This window comes from Argentina silus (assembly GCF_951799395.1).
Source record: "Argentina silus genome assembly, chromosome: 9".
Classification (NCBI taxonomy): Eukaryota; Metazoa; Chordata; class Actinopteri; order Argentiniformes; family Argentinidae; genus Argentina; species Argentina silus.
Window position 1 is genome coordinate 9,999,283 of NC_139663.1, and position 20,185 is coordinate 10,019,467.

At 45.0% G+C, this 20,185-nt stretch overlaps 1 protein-coding gene across 1 annotated transcript; it reads right to left on the reverse strand.

Moving 5' to 3' along the window:
• Positions 1-230: 230 nt before the first annotated feature.
• Positions 231-13,819, reverse strand: kcnj19a (potassium inwardly rectifying channel subfamily J member 19a; the record flags this gene model as incomplete). Its single annotated transcript, XM_083676352.1, has 3 exons — positions 231-889; positions 5,015-5,231; positions 13,154-13,819. The coding sequence occupies 3 exons, from the start codon at positions 13,817-13,819 to the stop codon at positions 231-233; spliced, it is 1,542 nt and encodes a 513-aa protein (XP_083532478.1).
• Positions 13,820-20,185: the final 6,366 nt, after the last annotated feature.

Here is a 20,185-nt window from a genome sequence, read left to right on the forward strand (position 1 = left end):
GTGACGTGAGGACACTGTTGCTATGAAACAACACAAATCACAGTAAATCCAGTAAAGATTGTGTTTGAAAATCAAGAAAAAGTGACACAGCACCCATCATTGTCTTTTTTTCATGTCATTGTCTTTCAGTATTCAATACCTAGCTCCAATTCATGTCCCTCCATAGGTTAATGTGTGGTCAGAGAGCAGATAGAGACAGGTCAAAGTGTGGTCAGAGTCTGGTCATGACCTCAGCGGTCAGCGTTCATCCTGCGCAGTTTGGCGGGCAGGTTGTCCTCAGGTCGCCCCCCTGATGAGGGCAGAGGTGTATTGATGGAGGCTGTGACTGGTGCAGGGGTGGGAGGCAGGCTGTGCTGCTGTAGGTCTCCAGTGGAATGAGTCATGGGTTCAAAGCCCACCTTCAGGGCCTTGAGCTGGAGCCGAGCCTCAGCCTCGGGGCCCAGGGAGGAGCTGAGGCGCTGGAGTTTCAGGGGCAGGTCTCCCGTGCTGCAGGCCTTCTCTGAGTGCTGAGAACTGAGCATCAGCACCTTCCTCTGGAGGTCCTCCTTCCCAGACGAGCTCATCCTCTGGAGCTTACTGGGCAGCTTGCCCCCCTGCCCAGGCCCCCGCTCATCCGCCATGTTGATGCAGTCCACGGAGAAGACCCTGGCCCGGCGAACACCGCTGCTTTCGCCCAGTGCGGGGTTGGGGGTGGAGAAGGGGGAGGGCAGGGAGGTCTTCTCGTCGTGCTCTTTGACACTGTATGGAGGCGTGTTGACCTCGAAGTGGCTGTGGAACTGGGAGTAATCCACCCTGAAGAAGCCCTCCTCCAGGGACATGACGGGCAGGAAGCGATGGCCCCACAGAACCTCGTCCTCCGTGTAGGAGGTCCGCGCCTGACACGTCATACCTGAGAGAATGAGGGAGAGAGAGAGAGAGTAGAAGAGGAAGAATTAAAGACAACATTTCACAGATTTCACAGATTGTCACCACTTATTAGTGGTCTTTGTTGTCTAAATAGCCAGGAAAGATAACAAATTCCAGCAAATAAGTGAAAAAACAGGTTTTTATTGGACCAGGAATTAATGATGGTCCAGGAAGTAATGATGAGCTTCCTACAACGTCCAAAGTGCTTTGCGCCTCCAAGCCAACAACAGAGGCGCATCTAAGATGCATGTTAGTAAACACAAGTGATAGATGTATGAGCTAGCGCGGTGCTTCTGGATGTAAACAAACCAGGAGGGAGTAGCTTATTCTGAAAAAAAAAATTACCTCACTCCTCCGTAAAACTGTTAGCTTTTGATTGGTGAAGTGTCCCTTTAACGTGTGGCATCCAGCGTTGAGTGCATTGATTATAGCATTCCCAATGCTTTGGCACGGGCCAGCCGCACTCGAGCCAGGCAGGGGAGATTTAAATACTGTGCCAACGGTAAATCTAATGGCAGGAGACGGTTGGCGTTCCTCACATAGCTCGTAAAACAGCCACGGCACCGTTACTCATCGATCGGTTTCCACTAATAGGTTTGGCTGCGGCTGACAAAAAAAAACAAAGAGAGAGCAACACGAAGAGATATTACCTTCCTTGTTTACCTTCTGAGAGTGTAAGACCATGGCAGCAAATTGGCTTGGATGAGACCCGCTGACTAAGGACATTTTTGTTAACCCTAACCCTCTACGATGTCTTCTAGAAACTGTTGTCCTCAAGAATCCTCTGCACTCTTGGATCCACAGCGGCTCTGTGGCGTCCCTGGTGTGTCCTAAATGACCTCCTTGGCGTGACTAATCAATGATATCGGTGCAAAGCTGACTAATCAATGATATCAGTGCTGTTATATGAGCAGGGATAATCACCTGTAGTTTGTGTTTAGTCTGGCTCATTAGCCGTCTCCTATTCCTAACCATTCCCAGATTCATAAATTGATGCAGAAACCTAGGGTCACCATGTCAGTGGTACCAATGTCGCTAATTGTGTTATTTATAATAGATTGAATTTCCCATGAGATAAAAAAAGACTGTAGGATAAGGTTTATTTTGACATTTTTCTGAACATTCTTTTTGTCTATATACTGTGCCAGTAACGGAAGGCAGAAAACGTATTGACAGGAGAACATGCAGTACCCGTACATACATAGCAGAGGGAGTGGCTGTCTGGTTCTGTATTGTTAGGTATCTTCTTTCTGAAAAGACCCCAGAAGTGGTTGTGATCATGAGAACTCACCTCCTCTGAGGTACCTTTAACAGTCCAGAATCCAGATCTCCATTTGACCTGAGCTCTTGTCAAATCATTTCCTTGACATTTATATCTCTCTCTCTCGAGGGCCTTCGGCGATCAATATAAGCACTTATGACTCCACAATACAGATGTTTTCCAAGCCACTGCCTCTGCTAAACCCCTGAATGGCTCTGTTAAACAGCCGTCTGGCTGAGCAGGCTGTAGAGAGAGAGAGAGAGAGAGGGAGAGCCTGATCCGGTTCTTCTGTGATGGACGACTCACACAGCAATATCACAACCTGGGGCAAGCTTAAGCCTACAGCCACTCTCCCAGTCTACGCTGGCTATACTTAAATCCTGGACTATCCCCAACGCATGTCTAGAATAAACCCAAGGCCTTTTCTACTCATGCGTAGCCTAATAGCATCGAGATATAATTAGCCCGATACTAGCCAAGACTGTGCTTGGCCCAGTTCTGTGAGAAGCTCAAGGCTAGCCGTCCCCTTTTACACCAGCTCTCTAAATCCTGAGCCAACCTGTCATATTTGACCATTGCTGGTAGATACGTGGCAGAGCAGGGATACAGGTGCAGAGGGAGATTATGTGGTTCACAGCACAACTTTCATGCCAGTTTACCCCATCAGTCAGGTGTCTCTGGGTAAGCTGACAGCCTGTTGTGTTTTGTGGGCTTGCATAGAAATCAGAGCCGCTGAACAACAGAGCAAACAGCTGGCGGACAGAGGAGGAGAGAGAGATGTCCCTGAAGAGGGCTTTATGGAAAATGCCTGGCGCCAGCCTGAGCTGGCACCGCTCAAATGGTGCATTTCCATAATGCTATGCGTCTTCTTCTCCTAACCTCTGTTTGAATCCAGACAGACAGACAGACAGACAGACAGACAGAGAAAGACAGCTAGACATACACCTATAGACAGATTGACTTATAGTTCATGCGCACACACACACACACACACACACACACACACACACACACACACACACACACACACACACACACACACACACGCTACTGTACCCAGGTGCACCTCTTATGTAATCAGAGCAGGGTCTCCGGCACCTGTCACAACATCATCATGTAATGCACATGCATCTCCTGTGAAACAGCAGGTTACAAAGGAGGCCCAGAGGAGCACATGAACCACCTCATCACCACCGGGGGAGAAGCTATCACTTGGTGACTGAGATAAGAGGTTAAAGATCTCAAATGGCAGCATAATCTTGCAATTAGCATTCAGTTTGCCTCTGAGACACTTTGGTAGTCTCCCTGAGGATATGGAATCCTGCCGATCCAGGGAAACCCCTAAAGGTGACCCTGCGTCCCTCCAAAGGTGACCTTGCGTCCCCCTAAAGGTCACCCTGCATCCCCTCACAATCTCAGACTGCCACGCGATGGAGATGGAAAATAAGGACATTATCAACAGAGCATAGGCCGTGCTGCCTGCCTGCCTACCTACCTGCCTAGATACCTGCCTGACTCTCTGCCTCCCTGATTTCCTCCCTCCTTCGTTCCCTCTCTCCCTCTCAGCCTCCCTCTCTCCCTCCTTGCCTCCCTCCATCCCAACCCGCCTGCCTCCCTGCCTACATCTCTTCCTCCCTGCCTCCCTCGCTGCCTGCCAGCCTCCCTCGCTCCCTCCCTGCCTGTATGCCTCCCTCCCTCCCTCCCTCCCTCCCTACCTCCCTTCCTCCCTCCCTCCTTGCCTGCCTGCCTCCCTCCCTCCCTCTCCCTGCCTGCCTCCATCCCGCCTCACCTGCCTCATTCCCTCCCTCCCTCCCTCCCTGCCTCCCTCCCTCCTTCCCTGTCTGCCTCCCTGCCTGCCTCCCCCCCCCCGCCTGCCTCCCTGCCAGTCTCTCTCCCTCCCTTGCTCCCTCCCTCCTTCCCTTCCTGCCTGACTGCTAATCCCTCCCTCCTATAAGCCTATCCAGCTCCATGGTTCTATCCATAGCAATAACAAAGAGGGAATAGGAAAGAGGAGAGGGAGATAAAGGGAAAAGAGAGGGGAGCAATAAAGAGAGGGTTATAAAAAAGAAAGATGGAGAAATGAAACCATGACTGTAAAGACAAAAATATGTTTATTTGTATTTGAGTGTCGAAGTTATGAGGGAGAATCACACTGCTTGATGTAAAATAGAGAAAACACGATTGTTGCCGTGGGCGACCTGGCATGTCTGACTGTATAGTTTATTGCAGCTGCTGTGTACGATGTCTCTCTCTGTTTCTTTGTATTCTGCTGTCATGCCATTTGAAACATGGAGTAGAATTCTGTCTGGATCTCCAGCTCATTTATCAAAGTGACATGTATCTATAACCACAGGCTTTTATTATGCATGGGGAAGGGATAAAACGAAGACGCACTAATAAAATATCCCTCATAATTCAATCAGAAGGCCATTCCCCTGGTGTTGTCTTCACCGGCTAACCTCCACCACTCTTTCTGTCTTCAAATTAATGTTTCGTCAGATTGTGAGAGGGCTTGGGGGATAAAGAGAGGGATATGTGAGGGTCGGACTCTTTATCCCCTCAATCTAGATGGAGATTAAATGTGTGGAGGGTTGAAATGGGAGACCTAAGGTTCAGGCATATGAGAGTTTGGATTAACTTGAAGCGAGTGCAGAGTAGAGGGAATCAATGAAGCAGAGAAAGAGAGAGAGAGAGAGAGAGAGAGAGAGAGAGAGAGAGAGAGAGAGAGAGATAGAGGGAGAGAGATAACAAGAGAGGAATAACAGAGAATGGGGTTAAAATGAGAGAGGGAAGGAGGGATAACAGCAAGGAGTAAAATGAGGAGGAGAGAGTGTAGTTATTCCTCACCTGTGGTCTCAACGATGCCTTCCAGGATGACCACAATCTCAAACTGTTCGTTCGTGAGGGAGCGCTGGGACAGGTCGAAGAAGGGGCTCTTGGGATTGATCTCGTGGCAGATGGTGAGAGGGGAGACCAGGAAGAGTTGGTCAGCCCCCGTCCCAAAACCCACGTCCAACTCACACTGGTCCAAGGGCAGGAACTCACCCTCTGGAGTCTGACGAGACTGGTGGAGGAAGGGAGGGAGGGATGGAGAGAGGGAAGAGGGAGAGAGAGAAAAGGAGAAGAAGAGAGAGATCTTTTAAACAATCAATTTACTTGTATTCTTCTTCTTCTTCTTACGGTGTCTGTTCATTCTCAGCAGTGCTACAGAGATGATACCCACACACACACAAACAAACACATACACATGAACAACACACACACACACACACACACACACACACACACACACACACACACATACACATACACACATACACTGTTTATGAGAGTGTAGGAGAGATGGAATGGGGAGAGAGAGAGAGATGTAGAGGTCACATTGTCTTGTCTTCCCATTGTGCCCTTGACTGAGCAAAGGACTGCAGAGGTTGGAAGTGTGGTTTTGGATCTCTGCATGTAGCTTATCAGTGTCTTTTATACACAGTTGTGTTGTGTGAAGTCTTGCACAGTGCTGACACAGCTTTTCATGGACAATAGGAGTAAAGGAAAGGTACAAAGGAAAGAAAAAACACAAAGCATGTTTGCCACTTCTTCCCTGCAACTCTTTGTGGGTGAGACAGAGAGTCAGAGCAGTCCAATCCCACACAGTCAGACCTGCCGGCCACAATTGGACCTCTTTGATGGGTGGTTGCACAGCCTCACGCGCCTCTGGGAACACTCGAATCCCTGGACTCATTACAAACTGATAGATTTCTAAGGCATCACTGCAGGTGTCTCACACTCTGCTGTCTCACACTCCCCAGTAGCCCCACTGGGATCAGTAATGAGGATGCTCAGGGTGTGTGTTATTATGTGTCACTAACAAATATTTTCAGTGACATTTTAGTCACTAATTAAAGATGTATTTTGTCTTTGGCCATCCTCAGGTTTCCTAGTTCATCTAACTGTCAGGAAAGTGATATTCCAATGTGAATATGTCCACAATCACAAGGTGAAATTGTTCACAAATCAGTGGTCCACACACACACACACACACACACACACACACACACACACACACACACACACACACACACACACACACACACACACACACACACACACACACACACACACACACACACACACACACACTGCCCTTCCTCATACCATGTAAGAGCACCAGGGGGGCATTCCCTGGTTTGAATATTCATGGCAGTCTTGTTTGAGGAGGTCGCGGGCCCTCACGTTAATTTCCAGTCTGCAGGCGATGGGGCGGTGGAGACATCCCTGTTTAGACAGGCCCTGCCCATGGAGCGCTTATTGGTGCGGAAGCATTTAATTGCCCAGATGAAGACAGGGCATAGCGCTGGGGTCTCTGCTGTCTGAGCTACGCAAAAAAGAGTTCTTTCTCTCTCTCTGTCTTCACCTCTCTCTCGCCCACTGTGTATTTCTCTCTCTATCTCTATCTGTTTATCGTTGTCTATCCTATCTCTCAGGGCCCACTGCAGCTGCTTGGATTTTCTGTGAGGAAGATAAGGGGTTTAAAGAACATGACTGGGCTTATGATACAAACACACACACACACACACACACACACACACACACACACACACACACACACACACACACACACACTCACACACACACACACACACACACATACACACACATGTTTACATAATCAACATGCATTATCCTGTCACATACCAAGGGCCATGCACATACAACTGTGACATCAATAAAAAAAAAGAAAGAATGAGAATGAGAGAATGAACGCAGCAGTTAGAGAAAGATGTGGACCTGCGTAAACCTCTAGAATTGTTTTCATGTTTTCTTGTTCTTTAGTAAAGTGTTTTTGGTTATTTTCTCACTGATGAGTGTTTGCCCTCTGTTATGGGGAAGTAGTTGCTGTGTTCTCTTTGAAGGACATCATTTTCATCCTCTTTATACATGACTCTCTAGTTGTCTAGTTAAGTCTGTTTGTTTACTATTTTTCTAAAGTGGTTCCTGTGTGGATTACTTCAAGTAAATTGGCTTTGCCTTTGAACTGCATTCCCCCGTCTGGTCTCCTCTCTGCTCCTGGTTCTATATGACACAACGTCACAAACCCTCCTGATAATTGGGAGGATGTGTCAGCCGATACGCCTACACATTCACCTCACCTCTCACTCTTCCTCCACATCACACCCATATGCTCACACAAATGCTCCTCTACACAGTCCCATCTCATCTCTGGAATTTGAAATGTTCCTCTTCTATTCTCTCCCTCTCTCTTTTTTCTCTCTCACTCTCTCCCTCCCTCTCTCTCTCTCTCTCTCCCTCTCCCTCCCTCTCTCTCTCTCTCTCTCCCTCTCTCTCTCTCTCTCTCTCCCTCTCTCCCTCTCTGTCGCTCTCACACACGCCTCCTCTCAACCCCCCCTGCTGGCTGCTGCTGTTTCTGGATCCTCTCTCCCTGCCTACTACCTACCTACCTGCTGGGAACCGCTGTGAGTGCCCTCTCAGTAAATCCCACACATACATCCCACATCACTCCTACAAACCTCCAATCTCCCTCACACAGACCACACTGCTTTACTATGTCATCATCCCAAACGTAGGTAAGGCCTACCTGCTTTATTCCAAAACATAGCCCTACTCTGTGAAACAATGATAGCCAATGAAATTGATTTGTAGAGCTATGAACTGACCAAGGTCGTTGTTATGGCAAAACTATGGTTGGGGAAAAGAATGATGCTGTTGAAACCCACAGTCTTGACGTGACCTCCCCATGACATTGCCCTGAGGCGTATCCCTCCGAGGTGCCAAATGTGAAGGAGGCATGAGTAAATATGGGATGCCAGAAAATGTATGTACTGTTTATATATACAACAAATATCAATGAGACACATGGTTGGATTTACGTTATAATCCCAACATTGTTTGTTAAGGGGTTTTGTTTATTTCCTGTCAGGTGTTTTCCGGCCAGTGAGTTTGGTACATGTGTTTGGTATTGTTCTTCTGTGTGGGTTATCCCCCCATGGCTCGAGGCCATATCACTCTCTACTCCCTGTCTGTGTCGGTTAAGATTAAAAAGGACGGATGACTGTATCACAAATGCCGACACGCAAAGCTTCTTACACAAGCCCCTGTGGCACTCTCCTCCGCTCTCTTAGCACAGCGGAAGATTCTGAGATAAGTCTGGTTTGTGCACAGCATCTCTCTCTGAGTCTCTCTCTCTCTCTCTCTCTCTCTCTCTCTCTCTCTCTCTCTCTCTCTCTCTCTCTCTCTCTCTCTGTTCAGATAAACATCAAAAACACTGACATAACCAAGCAAGCAATTGTACCTATTGATTCTGAAAGATTCTTCTGAGAAGAAGGCAGGACCAAACTGCAAGATAGAGATTGAAGCTCTGTATGTGCACATATTGTACAAGCATTTAAACATTAAAATAAGATTGAAGTTTCATCAATATCTCTCCAAAGTGCACAAAGCCAGAAACGACACACACATCGACACCTTATCAATTGACCGGCATTGTACTCATTTGCTCTGGTGGTGGGTGAGTTCAGTCTCTGCTGATGTTTGAGTCTGTCTCTGGCTGTGAGTGATCCTTATGGATGAGGACAGGTGCTAAATGAAATCAATTGGGCCTAAAGAGGCCTGGTCATCTGAGTCATCTCAACTACATGTCTGTGCTCCACCGTTGTCCAAAGCCCTCATCAATCAGGGCTGAGAGAGGACACGGCATGTCAGGCCTGGCCGTGTTGATTAGCTGACTGGAGTGGGCCCCACTGAGGAAATTACAGGGGTTGGGGAGTGCTTCAGATAAAGAGGGAGAGTGAAGCGGAAACATAACTATTTCTTGGAAATAATGTCATCCAATGTGAAATGAAAATGGTGCTAGTTTGTAATTCGATGGGAATCCTCGCTCCCTCTTTCTCTTGAACTGTGTTTTAATTTGCAAGGTGATGCTCATTAGTGTTGACAGGAGCGGTTAAAAAGGGCTCCAGTGATGACTACCATGGCCAGCATGGGAATTAATCTGACAGTGTTGCCAGCACCCACTAATTCCCGAAAAAACTGAGAGGGATTGAAGACACAGGCTTGACAGCATTATAGTGTACATTCAACAGCATTATACTGTACATTCAAAGTGGTCCTCTGTGGTTTTTTTGTGTGTGTCTGTGTGCGTGCGCGCGTCTGTGTGTGTGTGTGTCTCTATGCTCACACACACATAGATATACTGTACATTCTTCAGATCCACTGAAGCACTGAAGAGGTTGAGAATATTAAAACTTCAGACATTTCAGACTCAGAGGCGATCGGATCAATGTCAAAGGCCATCCAGTACTAGAGGCTTCCACAACCCACGCTTATATTATGTCTCTTCTCCCATTAGAAAAGGGAATGGAAATCAATTCTTGGCTAGTCTGTAATATACCCATCCCCCGCTCATTCTCCTGCTCTGAAGAAGAAAGCATTCCAAATACCCTGAGAAGAACTGAAGATTAATTCTCCCAGAAAACCTCTCTCTCTCTCTCTCTCTCTCTCCCTGCACCCCTCTCCTCTGTCTCCTCTCACTCTCTCTCTCTCTCCCTCCCTCTCTCCTCTAACTCTTCTCTCTCACTCTCTCTCTCTCTCTCTCTCTCTCTCTATCTTCACTTATTTCATGAGGCCATCTCTGTCTCTCTCTCTCTCTCTCTCTCTCTCACTCTCTCTCCCTCCCTCTCTCCTCTAACTCTTCTCTCTCTCTCTCTCTCTCTCTCTCTCTCTCTCTCACACACATATTTTCGGTGCTACTGTTCCAGCATGATGCACTCTGAGGCTGACTGGAAGCCTGGGTTTGAGCAACTAGTGGTGCGACACAGTTTGACATCTCTGATTGGTTTGTTGCTGTTTCCTATGAGATGAAGCAGCCCTTCTGCTGTCTGCTGTATTCCAGTAATCAGCCAGTACACTTCAGAAACACTGTTACAATCAGAAACAACATGCCTGTATTCGACAGACTTCAGCTATCTCATTCTACTTGTCAAATCAGCCAGTGAGAGATATACAGAAATGTCAAAACAACTTTTCTTATCTTCTCGGGTGCTGCCTGCAGATTTGGCCCTGAGGTTGGTGTGCTGAGGAGTGACATGCTGCTTTTTGCTATTCTGTGGGTATGTTGGCTGGCTTTGTGGTTGGTTGGTTTGATTGAAGTGTGTGGTCCTGGCTGGGATGAGAGAAGGAGCTGCTGTGACTGGCACAAGGAGACACTGGCACAGGGAGCAGGTGCCCACACCATGTCATTGAGGCAGACAGGGTCATGCCAATGCTGCCTACCCCTCTGGATGAGCAGCTGTCACTGCAAAAAAACACACACGCATGCAAGAACACACGTTCACACACAGCACAGGTGCATTTGCACACACATATTTGCACACCTTCTGATCAGTCTATATTGTGTTATGTGATGGTAGATCTACGGTATGATGTTCGGTAGGGAACAGAAATGCTTAAATTAAATGAATGAATATAATATTTAATAAAGGAGTTCATCAGGAGTTTGTTGTTCTCCCACAAATATATATATTTGGTCCATTTGTCCTATTTATGTAAGTGATCAACTCCCTTGTGTAGCCTACCATTTCAGGTGATTCGATGCTGTACCCCTCTGAACATAAGTAAGTAAAATATCAGTAAGTGAATATCTAATTCTGAGGTGAAGAGGATTATTACAAACCACAGATGTGTGGGTTACTGCGGGGATGGGGTACATGATACATGAAGGAAGGGGACGAATCAACAGCACCACCATCATTTATGTAGATGTATTACACTGCAAATATGAATCATGTAACTTTGAACCAAATTACACAATCTTTGCCCTATTTCCTGACACTTCACTATTCTCAGCCTATGTTACAATTGGCTAGCCTTATAAAAAACATTTGTTTGCTTACATAACGCAGTTATGACTCATTCATTTTAGATAATATGTTTTCTAGACCAGGAAGGTTTTTTTTGTAATTTCACAAACACTCAAAATATGTTTTGTGTCTGCTAAAGGGCCTTTGAAGTGAAAATACAAGGCTATGCTGGGAAGCCCTGCAGCTGAACATACGCACTAAGGAGCCCACAGTGTGGGCTGTATGGTGCATCAGAGAGGAGAGAGCCAGAGAGAGAGAGAGAGACAGAGAGAGAGAGAGAGGAGGGTAAGGGGGCTTGGTGTTTATTCTTTTTTTCTTTCTTTGTAGTCTGAGAAAAAGGGTGAGTGTGTGCTTTCATTCGTGTCCTTAAAGTGCCTGAGCTTCACTTATTTCATGAGGCCATCTCTCTCTCTCTCTCTCTCTCTCTCTCTCTCTCTCTCTCTCTCTCTCTCTCTCTCTCTGTGTGTGTAAGGGAGCTTTATATTGTCAAACCTCTGGGTCTAAGCTGGAGCCTCACTAAATCAAACTCCCCATGGCTCTGGCTTAATCACGATATCCACTATCCACTGAGTAAATGAAAAACTGAATAGCGTTCCCAGCACTGACTCTACAGTTAAACAGGACTCCACCCTACGCTATACTGTCACAGGTATGTTTGCCCCCCTCAAGCTGCTGTATTGTTGGTCTGCCTGGGGGGCTGGGGAGCTGAGATTCACCCTGACATTCTACACAGGAGCTGTGGTGGTTGTGCTGCCTGTCACTGTGCCTAGGAAGGGAGGGGGGGGGGGGGGTTCTCTCTGTTCTCTCTGTCACTCTCAGGCAATCTGCATGCATGTGTCATTAACCTGACCCACTCTCTGCTCAATGTGCTGTGCTGATGTGGAAATATAGGCGAAACACAAATCATAAACAAGCTCCAGGCGCCTCGCTAATGCTGTTTGTCTTTTTTACGGCCCATTCTAAATATGAAAACATTGCATGGCTGAGGGCAGCTCAGGATCCTATTCACACCACTGAAAGATCAGTAGCCCTACACACCATGCAGCTTAATGCTGTATCACATTGTCCATACAGGGAGTGGGAGAGCATCTGAAGCTCACCTTTAATATGTCTTAGTGCTGTATTACTGTGGATTTCTTGACCAGCATATGTTTTTGGCATAATAACTGTATCATCATCTTAGATATTCTTTGTGTCTTGTTTACTGCATGGTTCTCAGTCTCAGGGGCACTGTTGACCTGACATTATGGTTTATCCATATAAGCACGCTCTGCTTCATGGCTGGAAATGATCCCACGAGTTTCATGCTTGGAGGTTTAACTGGAAAACCGCAGCCTCAGAGCCCATATCTCTGTCACAGCAGCTCACTGGAACACGGCCGTGCCCCGCAATTAAACTGCCTGCCCCTCTCAATGTCACTGGCTGAGGGGTGACTGATGTCGGACACTGTGTGGCTGCCCCACGAAGGACCTCTCTCACTCTGCCTCTCAACTATAATGCAATTCCACCACTATGGGGTTATTGTAATACAATCGTAAGCCTTTTTTTGTTTAACAAGGTACACAGTGTGGGAATGGAGTTGTTTACAATTAGGCTTAGAAGAAAGGAGATTAATTCAGATCTTGGATATGCTGCTCATCTCATTGGAGATTTAACCCCAAGGTGAAAGCAGTGCAATACAGATGTCTCTGTGTGCTTATTTAATGGGCTGTCAGTCAAGATCCCAATCACAGTACAGACAGGACCAGTATGGGTTTTCCAATTTCCTTTGTGCTATCCTCTATTTGCGTATCCACTGTCAGATTCATTGTTTTCAACAAAGGGCCCCAGAGAGGTGACAGAACAGCATAGATTTGAATTCACAGAATAATACAACATTATTATTTAATAATGTTATTCATTTCCATCAATAGGCCTACAGTAGCCTACATGAAATGCGAAGTTACGCACAATAGGCTATGACACTTGCGCACAACATCTTGGCATGTCATGATGCTTATGAGTTTAATTTTACCCCATACCTCAGGCTTTTAGTAGAAAATTATCAGCGCGGGTCATTTTATGGTCAGTAAATACCCCGGTGGCGCAGAGCGCAGCTGGCGCTTGTTTGCCTTACCTTTATGAGTTTGCACCTGATCTGTGCGGACACCATATGGCTGTTTCGCAGGTTACCCACGCGGAACATGAGGCACAGCTTGCCATCGCGCTGCGAGATCACTGCGTCCTGGCTAAACATGAGCGTCTCTGCGCGCTTTTTGGGCTGGGACATTTTAATGAACATGCAGCCGATGAGAAAGGCGTCCACGATGGAACCCAAAAGCGATTGGAACAAGAAGAGGATGATCCCCTCTGGACATTTCTCTGTGATGTAGCGGTAGCCGTAGCCGATGGTGGCCTCGGTCTCGATGAAGAATAGGAAAGCAGAGGGGAAGTTGTAAACGTTGGCCACGCACGGGGTGTAGGACGCGTCGTTGCCGTGATTTATGTCCCCTCTGATGTAGGCGATGATCCACCACATAGACGCCATGACCAGCCACGCGATCGTGTAGGTCAGGATAAAGATAAGCAAGTTCCATCGCCACTTCAGGTCCACTAAGGTGGTAAATAGATCGGAGATGTACCTACTGGTCTCCCCGCCTAGGTTCCCGTGCTGGACGTTGCAGCGACCATTCTTCTCCACGAAACGCTGGCGTTTCTTTTTGACAGGCGCTGAAAAAGTGGTGCCCCGGTTAGTATTTACAACCTGATAGTCCTCCCCAAATTTCCTCCGTAGCGCGGCCATAACTTCACCTAATTATCCCACAATTAAATGAAAAAAAATCAGTTGCAGTTTTGACCCATCACTTGTTTCTTGTGTTTTCTAAAGACTTGTTATCTGCAGTGCGTAAAATGCTCCATGGCCAGTTACTCGGCGCGCAATAATGTGGGTATCTCCTTCAAGATGCAGTACACTCTCCAAAAGCTGCTGGTTTTCAAAAGCTATTGTCTTCGGCTCTGGTTTACCATCTCTCCCTAATACCATGTGTATCGATGTGGCATAAAGAGCTGAATGTCTAGTTGCTGTCCCTCAGTTGTCCTCAGATTCAAGGCAAAAGTGTGAAGTGTGCGAAAAGTGCGCACAGCTCAGCCAACACAAGAGAGATATCCACACCAATCGAGTGCGAGAGACTGAAGAACATTTGCGGAGTACCATTTCCTCCGTCTTGTGGTGGGCTGTCTAAGATGAAAGGGGGAGGTATGTGTGTGAGAGAGTATAGAGAGCGAGAGACAGCAAGAGGGAGAAGTGTGTGTGTGTGTGTGTGTGTGTGTGTGTGTGTGTGTGTGTGTGTGTCTGTGTGTGTGTGTGTGTGTGTGTGTGTGTCTGTGTGTGTGTGTGTGTCTGTGTGTGTGCGTTCGTGTGCGTGTGCGTGTTTGGAGGAATATAATTTTCTAATTAGTCGGGAAATATCCATGAACATGAACATTCAATGCATGTATCTTAATTATTTTTAATTGAATTGTTAATCTAAAATTGTTTATTTAGATAACACTCTAAATGGGAATTTAGAGTGCAGATCTGTACAGCATTCTACTGGAGAGTTTAGGCTAACGGTTGATTACAAAGACACTAGAGCTGCTGATTCATGAATGGTCCTATACCTGACACCTGCACTCAAGTCAGACGATGCCATCTACCGGACAGAAAATGCACGTACAATCCTACTGAATGCCCCTAGGCTCCGTAATTTGCGAAGGACTGGCGCTCGCCTCTTGATGCCCTTCATAAAACAGTCAAACAAAGCAGTTAGTTCATTTACACTGATTGAATTTACTGAAACTTTCCAGGGTATTTTAGTGTTGTAGCTCCAAATATAAACCCTTTGCTAAATTCTCCCCTCCTCTTGTTTCCTGTGGAGCCTGTTATTGATTCAAACATACTCCAGGCCCCTTCCAGTCTTGTCCCCAAGGACGTCTTTAAAGCGCGGAGTTCGACCTTGGCGCTCTCTGCTAATCAGCCCACACAAAGGAGTGTATTGTAGCTGTAGTGGACTCCACAAGCAAGCATAGATGTCTCCTAATTCACAGATGTAATCCTTTCACTACAGCATTGTACTTCATAACCATCTAACATGTCTGTCTGTCTGTCTGTCTGTCTGTCTGTCTGTCTGTCTGTCTGTCTGTCTGTCTGTCTGTCTTTCCACCCCTCTGTCTGTTTCATTTGCAATTGTGTTTGGACAAAAGATATAATGAAAAGGCATCTTATCAAATCACTAAAATGCACTCATAAACAATATAGAAGGTTTATGTATGTGTTATGAAGGTGTATGTCTTTGCAGTCATTACACTATAATAAGACCCTAACCTCCATTCTGGAAGCAGCACCAGAAGAGGCCTGTTTTCTGTGTAGTGTAGTGTGGCTCCTGGGTGCGATGACTCATCGGAGGTTCAGAGGGGTAGGAGGAACAAATTAATTCACTGTAGGGGTAATACAACCGTCTGTTCCTACCATTAACATGCCCACTCGCAGACAATCAGACATTTCATTATGATCAGTCACTTCAGCAGGGTAGCTTTCCAATAATCTAAAAGACAGGTAATGAATGGATGTGTTCAAATGAAATAAGGATAGTTCCGCAGGGGCGTTCCACACAACAGCCATTTTCAGTGCTTTTTTACCTCTATGTTGAAAAAGAAGATGACAGAAAAGGTAACAAGAATTCCCAGAGTTATCTTCTATTACTTTGCATAGCCTATGACTGTGATTAGTTTGAAATGACTAAAATGACTTAGACTTAGATTACAGTTTTATTACTCTCCTCTGTTACAGAATAAGCCATAAGACATGTTATTGACTGGTTCAATATCCTCTACCTCTCAAAATTATTCTTATGGAGCTATCAAATAAACACATGGTAATATCTTCAAGCAGATAGCTTATTATTTGATTGGTCCATTGGAAACTGTTAAAGGGATCCATCAGAAGGAATGAATACATTCCACAGGAGCTACAGTGCTTGCATCCACCGGCCCCCACAATATGATATTGAAATTGAGATAATACAGTGCTGCTTGAAAGTTTGTGAACCCTACAGGGATGGTCAATATTTTTGTATAAAATATTAAAATGAACTTATAAAATCTTTATCTAAACCCCAATTTGTAATAAAGACATTCCAAATAAAGGACACAAACAAAAAAATATAATATATTTTCATTGTTTATTTAATGAAAGTGGTTTATTTAACAAAAACTCAGGTTTCATGTGTGCAAAAATATGTGAACCTCTTTAGTCAATAGCTTGTGGCACCTCCATTAGCAGCGATAACTTCTCAAACTAATCAATCCCTGATTCTCTGTTTTTAGGGATTTTTTTTGGTGTGGAGTCGTCCAGGTAGAGAGGAGGAAAAGCAGCCCCAGATCTTGAAATTCCCACCACCATGCTTGACTGTTGGGATAAGGTCATTTTGGTGGTAGGCAGTGTTAGGTTTTCGCCAAATATAGTGGTTTTGATTGTGACCAAACATTTTGGACCCATCTGTCCAGAGAAAGGACTTCCAGAAACCTTCAGGCTTGTCCATGTGGTCTCTGGCAAAGTTAAGACGGGTACTTTGGTTCTTTTTTGACAGCAGAGGCTTCGTCCTAGGAACCCTCCCATGAATGCCATTTCGATTCAGTGTTCTTCTTATTGTTGAAGCATGCACAGTTACCTGAGATGCAGCAAGGGAGGTCTACAAATGTCTAGATGTTATGTTTGGGTTGGCTTTTACTTGATTTATTATTTTTCTTGTGGCTCTTGGGGATATTTTGGAAGGGCATCCACTTCTAGGCCGAGTTGCTGTCATGTTAAATGCTCTCCATTTGTAAATGATTTGCCTCACAGTGGACTGACACAGTGCCTCACAGTGGACTCAAATCATGTTGAGATGATTTTATAGCCTTCCACAGACTGCTCTCAATACCCTCTCCCTGATGTCCTCTGAGATCTCCTTTCCTCTCGGCATGGTGTGTTTTGCATTCATCTGTATGTGTAACACAAAACTGACCAGGTTTCTTATTTCTATTTATCACAGTCCCACCCAAACTCTTTCCTAAAGATATCTCCTTTGATTGGTTCATTTAGTACCCAATTATTTACCCATTTGATTCTACTTACCTACTTGATTTAACCAATGCAACTTGAGGTTCACTTATTTTTGCACCTGAACTAATTTCTTTATAATTTAGTTTTTCTACTACACGCATAATTTCCTCTAAGCGAACATATGCAATTGGTAAACATAAACCTGTTATGTCAGATAAAAAAGACTGGTTCTGATTAAATAAAGATTTCATGGTAAAAACTAAAAAAATCTATACAAAAAGGGGTTCACATACTTTCAAGCAGCACTGTATTTCAAAATATACATAACTATAATCCTTTGTTCTTGATTTGAAATTCATCAGTTGTTTTTTTTTAAGACATGACTGGGTGCCTCGCTTATACAAGTGTACACAAATCACTTTATTTTTTATCTGTTTCATTTCACAGTTTCTTGGATATTGAAAATTCATAATTTCTCACAATTTCACACGATCCTACTCTGAAACAACTGCTCCCTTTATTGAACTATCCGAGCATTGAAAACCCTCAAAACAAGAAAACAGAAAACCCATGCAAGGGTCAATGTGTCGACACAGCCGACAGCAGTCTCCCTTAGACAACAGCCAGAATAAAAGTCTGCCAGAGAACAGGAGACCACTTGGCTGCCTGCCAAGTCTGCAGAGAGAGAGAGAGAGAGAGACAAGATTCAGTACAACCTATTAGACCCAATCAAGTAGAACGAAATACTAAAACACAGTGGCGGAATTAGTGGAAGCATTTGTAGTATTTGTAATGGTGTTCCCCCAACCCCCTGACCAAATCTGTATACTAATAAAAGTGATATTTTAGAGGTACAATGATATTAGCAGTGCAGCACCAGTTATAGTAATAGTAGTAGTGATATTATATGTATGACCATTATATTTTTGATGGTTGCTGATGGAGGGTAATTCAGTGGTTTGTTCTAAAATTCTAGTTCTACATTGTTGAGACAAATTGTCTTGTAATGAGGCTCTCCTGTAGCAACACCTCTCCCTCCATGCCTAGGTTTAGCTCTCTTACTGGCAGGTATTTTCTCCCAATAAATAGTCAGCTGTGTCTATCAAGGACAAACATTCAGCCTTGGCAGTCAGTCATCCCTCCTTGGATTCCAATAATAGACAAAGACTGAAATGCGACATTGAAACATTCAGTTTTGTGTAGGTCCTCCTCTGTTGGGTTGGGGAGGATTTGAGGGGGGAGGAGAGACAGAGAGAGTATAATAATGCAATGCACTATGAATTATTGATGAGTAAAGAGAATTGATAAGCATCTATGAGCAGTCACGTGACCTGGTGGATTGCCTTAAATACCAGACGGGGTAATGATGTGAGATTGTTTTTCCTGTGTCTCAGTGCTCACCCCTGATAGCCAAGGACGGCTTGCGGGTACCGACTTGCTCTCTCCTCAGTCACATCCCGCACAGAGAACAGATTAGTTTACCTGAAGTATCGTCTCTGACGTTCTAAATGTCCCACCCAGTGCCTCCAACCACTAGGAAATTACATTACTGTAAAATGATACAAGTGTGTATGTGTGTGTGCGTGTGTGTGTGTGTGTGCGTGTGTGTGTGTGTGTGTGTGTGTGTGTGTGTGTGTGTGTGTGTGTGTGTGTGTGCATTGTTAAGGAATGTCTTAATAAAAAAATAAAAAAGCATGTCCACATTCATCCCAGTCTCATCTTCAAGCAATGGGTTTAATGAACTCTAAGAGGAGGTGAATATTTAATATTTTATGTATGCTCATAATTTGACAATCTCACTCTCTAATCTCTGATTATCCCATAGATCTCAGCATGACAGCATATGCACCCGAGGCATTGTCACATTGCTGCACATTTGATGAGAGGAGTCCTAATGCATATTTAAACACTTTGAGACAAGGTTGATTTCAAAGATGTAGCTGTCAGCATTGTGGGTTGTCGTCAGGGGTATATGAAGGGGGAGGGTCAAAAACTAGCCCACTGACCCTCTCTGCATTAACTCTACCGTCTCCATTTAAATTATGCTCTTCACCCTGAATTAATTAGGTTGTTAGCACAGGCAATTAGGAGTGAGGGTGAGCCCCGTGGAAGGGGCGATAGAGTCTGATATGTGGTTAGAAGTATACACAGTCATTCAGCCATCAGATCTACATGGGTTCACATCTAATTCAGAGACACTTCATTTCAGAGAATGTCTCTAATGACTGGTCCCAGGCTAGTTTGATGTTTGTTATTCTTTCACTCCCTCTCTCTCTCCATTTTCTTATTTTCAGGATCACTACTTGTTTTTAAGGGTCGCTCTGTTCACAGGAGACTTAGCCAGTGTGACTAATTAGTCCGAAGCTATTTTAGGAATTGATTTCTTTTGTGCTAAATATGTCACAATATCCAGAAGCAGCATTGAAAATCAGAGTTCTGTCAATTTACACTTTTAAGATGAGAGGTGTCCTATTTCTTCAGTAATTGGGACCCAGAGGGGCAGTCACAGTTTCCAGATCATGTACACAATGAGAGAGGAGAAATATCTGCTGAACGAGAATCACATTTTCTGAGAACAATAATCTGTCCCTTTCTGTGTTCTATACATTTCTACGTAAAATCATAGGCCTATGTGGTAGACTGATAGTAGGCTATTTTACCCTAGTATAGCACTACACACTACTCAGTAGGCCTACTATTGTTTTAGGCTTAGGCTACACTTTTACTTACTAAATACTACAATTAGTCCCCCCAGAACACTTTAGTACATTCAAGGCAACATTTTCACCAAATTCGAACAAAAATTAGATGGATAAGCTCAACCAAGTGTTATTTCAAAGTCATTGCTTAGTCAGTGAGTTCTGTAGACACAAATGTTATCAGAGGACATACTGCACAAAAGCAATCACAATATTTGAAGACTACTTTATATGTATCTGGTGTGGGAACAAGTGTGAGGGTAGACATCATAGCTTGTGTCCCGCACTGCGGTTTATTCTCGGCCAATGCTCCCCTGCCCCAGATCAAAGCGTCTGTCTCTGACTCTTCGCAGGACCCGTCCGCTAAACCCATAATTCCCCGCGCTGA